The 4,523-nt window shown below is 53.5% G+C and overlaps 1 protein-coding gene across 1 annotated transcript; it reads left to right on the top strand.

The window, feature by feature from the left end:
- The first annotated feature begins 602 nt into the window (after window positions 1-602).
- LOC119363917 (phytosulfokine receptor 2-like) lies at window positions 603-4,109 on the top strand. Its single transcript, XM_037629286.1, has one exon. It carries the CDS (start codon window positions 817-819, stop codon window positions 3,871-3,873), a length of 3,057 nt encoding a protein of 1,018 aa, XP_037485183.1. The 5' UTR covers window positions 603-816; the 3' UTR covers window positions 3,874-4,109.
- The last annotated feature ends 414 nt before the right edge of the window (window positions 4,110-4,523 follow it).

Raw genomic sequence — 4,523 nt, 5'->3', positions numbered from 1 at the left:
CCTATGTGTCTGCAACAAGTTGGAACCTTCCGATCAACGCTTCTCTTCATCAGCGGCGGTTGTTGTTCTGGTGCGTTGGTCCTATAAGGCCTTAGCACGACGACTTCCCGGCTGTCTACTACAACAATATTTGCCTGACTCCGAGGAGGGAGGGGCGATGCCGACGGCGTGCCTTCAGCTCGCCCTAGTGCTTGTACTACCTTTATAATTAATGAATAGATGGGAAGTTTTCTCAAAACAAGGCTAAAGCGGGTCCCCTGTCTAAGCCGATCATCGGGTCTGCTGCACCATTGACAAGCACACGAGATGACGCCGATGAAAGGAGTAAGATCCAGTCACACCACCTTTGCCCAAACCCCTGGCTCGCAGCATAGCGAGCAAGTAAAGTCCAGGCCAATTTCACACCGGCGCAATCAGGCTATCTAGCCGTAGCTAGACGCGATGCCCCAATGCGGTAGTTTTTAATGGGCTGGGCACTGCTGCTGCCAACCCCCCCTCTTCCGTTTACCAGCTCACGCCCAGAGAAGAGAGAGAAAGAAACGGAACGGGGACGCAAGCCTTTCTGCTGTCTACGAGGTGGGTGTGTGGAAGTGTGGAGTAGAGTGGACTTTGGACTTTGGAGTCTGGCTGGAGTTGGACTCACGCCTACTCCGCCGCGTCTTTCTCCTCTCCGCACATCACATCGCATCGCATCGCATCACATAATTGCTGCTGCTTCTGCTTCGAACCACTCGAGCGTTACTCCCCACTCCACTCCCCGTCCGCCCTCCTCAGATGGCTTCTCTCTGACTTTCTTGCAATTGCTAGGCTGAATCCATGGCGAAATGCTGCCTTCTGCCCCTGCCGCTCCTCCTCCTGGCCCTGTCCGCGCTTCTCTTGCCGGCCCGGGCGGCGGCGGCGGCCTGCCACCCGGACGACCTCCGCGCGCTGCGGGCCTTCGCCGGGAACCTCACCGCCGGAGGGGACCTTCTCCTCCGCGCCGCGTGGTCCGGTCGCGGCGGCTCCTGCTGCGCCTGGGAAGGCGTGCGCTGCGACGGCGCGGGCGGCCGCGTCACGGGGCTTCGGCTCCCCGGGCGGGGGCTCGCGGGGCCCATCCCGGGGGACGCCCTTGCCGGCCTCCCGCGGCTCGCGGAGCTCGACCTCAGCCGCAACGCGCTCTCCGGCGGCGTATCCGCCGTCGCGGGCCTCGCCGTCCTCCGCGCCGCCGACCTCTCCGCGAATCTGCTCGTCGGCTCGATCCCCGACCTCTCCGCGCTCCCGGGACTGGTTGCCTTCAATGCCAGGAATAACTCCCTCTCCGACGCGCTCGGGCCCGACCTATGCGCCGGCGCGCCGGCCCTGCGGGTGCTCGACCTCTCCGCCAACCGCCTCACCGGCGCGCTCCCCGCGTCCGCCAACCAGCCGTCCTGCGCCGCCACGCTCCAGGAGCTCTTCCTTGGCGCCAACTCCTTTGCCGGCGCCCTCCCTGCCGCAATCTTCGGCCTCGCTGGACTGCAGAAGCTCTCCGTCGGCTCCAATGGGCTTGCCGGCCAGGTGAGCTCGCGCCTCCGCGAGCTAAAAAACCTCACCCTGCTGGATTTATCCGTCAACCGCTTCTCTGGCCGGCTCCCGGACGTGTTCCGCGACTTAACGTCGCTGGAGCATTTCACCGCCCACTCCAATGACTTCTCAGGGTCGCTACCGCCGTCGCTGTCGTCGCTGTCATCCCTACGCGACCTCAACCTCCGGAACAACTCCCTGTCCGGTCCGATTGCTCATGTCAACTTCTCTGGTATGCCAGTGCTTGTTTCTGTTGACCTTGCAACAAACCACCTGAATGGAACACTACCAGTTAGCTTGGCAGATTGCGATAAGCTCAAGTCGCTCAGCCTTGCCAAGAACAAATTGATGGGGCAATTGCCTGAGGACTACGGCCGTCTCAGGTCGCTCTCCATGCTGTCCTTGTCGAACAACAGCTTGCACAACATCTCAGGGGCGCTTACCGTGCTGCGCCGATGTGAAAACCTCACCACACTGATTCTCACCAAGAATTTTGGTGGTGAGGAGCTGCCTGAAAATGGCAATGGGGGGTTCAACAGCCTGGAGGTGTTGGCTCTTGGCGATTGTGCTCTAAGGGGGAGGGTTCCGGAATGGCTGGCTCAGTGCAAGAAATTGGAGGTGCTTGATTTGTCCTGGAACCAATTGGTCGGCACCATCCCGTCGTGGATTGGTGAGCTTGACCACTTGAGCTACTTGGATCTCTCAAACAATTCATTGGTTGGCGAGGTACCCAAGAGTTTGACACAGCTGAAGGGCCTTATGACTGCCAGGAATTCGCAGGGTATGGCATTCACTAGCATGCCATTGTATGTGAAGCATAACAGGAGCACAAGCGGACGGCAATATAACCAGCTCTCGAATTTCCCACCGTCCTTGTTCTTGAATGACAATGGTCTGAATGGGACCATCTGGCCTGTGTTTGGAAATTTGAAGGAGCTACATGTGATGGATCTGAGCAACAACTTCATGTCTGGGAGCATTCCTGATGCACTCTCCAAGATGGAGAATTTGGAGGTTCTTGATCTGTCATCCAATAATCTCACTGGATCGATTCCACCGTCCCTGACAGATCTCACTTTCTTGTCTAAGTTCAGTGTGGCTCACAATCATTTGGTTGGGCCGATCCCGAATGGGGGACAGTTCTTCACCTTCACAAACTCCAGTTTTGAGGGCAACCCTGGTTTATGCAGGTCAATTTCCTGTAGCCTGAATCAGTCTGGGGAAACTAATGTTAACAATGAAATACAGCCTGCAACAAGCATCAGGAACAGGAAAAACGAAATACTTGGAGTGGCAGTCTGCATGGGGTTGGCACTTGCAGTAGTTTTGTGTGTTATTTTGGTTAACATTTCCAAAACGGAGGCCAGTGCTATCGATGATGAAGACGACGCTGGGGGCGCTTGTCATGATTCATATTATTCCTACTCAAAGCCAGTGCTGTTCTTTCAGAATTCTGCCAAGGAGCTAACTGTTAGTGACCTCATTAGGTCGACTAACAACTTTGATCAAGCCAACATTATAGGGTGTGGTGGATTTGGTCTCGTGTACAAGGCCTACCTCCCAGACGGAACAAAGGCGGCGGTGAAGCGACTTTCTGGTGATTGTGGGCAGATGGAGAGGGAGTTCCGTGCCGAGGTGGAAGCGCTGTCCCAGGCTCAGCACAAGAATCTCGTTACGCTGAGAGGCTACTGCCGCCATGGAAATGATAGGTTGCTCATCTACACATACATGGAGAACAGTAGCCTGGACTACTGGCTGCACGAGAGAGCGGATGGCGGTTACATGCTGAAATGGGAGTCAAGGCTCAAAATTGCTCAGGGTTCAGCCAGGGGATTAGCTTACTTGCACAAGGACTGCGAGCCGAACATCATCCACCGAGACGTGAAGTCAAGCAACATTCTTCTGAACGAGAACTTTGAGGCGCACCTGGCTGATTTTGGGCTAGCAAGGCTAATACAGCCCTATGACACTCACGTGACTACTGACCTAGTTGGCACCTTGGGTTACATACCACCTGAGTACAGCCAGTCACTGATCGCCACCCCGAAAGGGGACGTCTACAGCTTCGGTGTCGTCTTGCTTGAGCTTCTCACTGGTAGACGGCCCGTGGAAGTGTCGAAAGTCAAGGGATCCAGGGACTTGGTCTCCTGGGCACTCCAGATGAAATCTGAGAACAAGGAAGAGCAGATTTTCGACAGGCTGATTTGGAGCAAAGAGCATGAGAAGCAGCTGCTGTCTGTTCTCGAAACGGCATGCAGGTGTATCAGCACTGACCCTCGGCAGCGTCCATCCATAGAGCAAGTCGTTGTTTGGCTCGACAGCGTGTCACCGTAATACATCATGTTATTTTCCCAGTTCTCTTTTGGTTAATGTCTAGTTCTTGACATGGGTGGGTGATAAACAGTAGCAGCAGAGAAACTATCTGAGAACTATCAATCTAGAAGATGGAGCTTATCTGGTGTAAATAACCGTGGTTTTCTTTCTTATAGACGCTGAACTGGCAGAGAATGACTACAAGTGCTGCCATTTCTTGCTGCGTTTCAAATGAAATTTCACCAAAATTTTCGGTCTCTATGAAAATGTTGCTGCATCCTGAACTTACGATTCTCTCCTCTAGAAACTGATTTAAGGACAGCCATGTTGTTTTCAGAAATAAAAATGATGCTATCTCTTTTAGCTTGGATAATTGTTGGTACAAGCTGTTTAGAGCAACTCTAGATGAGTCGCTAGATCGACATAATAACCTTTGACTTTTACCAATCTATATCAGCTTGCATAATTGTTGGTACAAGCTGTTTAGAGTAAGTCAGCTTACATAATTGTTTGTAGAAGCTGTTTAGAGTAACTCTAGTAGAGTCGCCATATTATAATGATCCGCTTAATAACCGTCAATATGACAATTTTAGGTCAAAATGACAGTCTAGCAGAGGCGTCATATAGGTGTCGATCGGCATAGTTTATGGAGCTATGAAACTCACTCAATA

This window comes from Triticum dicoccoides, chromosome 2B (assembly GCF_002162155.2).
Source record: "Triticum dicoccoides isolate Atlit2015 ecotype Zavitan chromosome 2B, WEW_v2.0, whole genome shotgun sequence".
Taxonomy (NCBI): Eukaryota; Viridiplantae; Streptophyta; class Magnoliopsida; order Poales; family Poaceae; genus Triticum; species Triticum dicoccoides.
The sequence above is the reverse complement of the archived record's forward strand: the minus strand, read 5'-3'. Positions and strand labels throughout refer to the sequence as shown.

Bases quoted from the DNA above. Each gene is read 5' to 3' on its own strand.
- LOC119363917 (XM_037629286.1), top strand. From the start codon at position 817: ATGGCGAAATGCTGCCTTCTGCCCCTGCCGCTCCTCCTCCTGGCCCTG.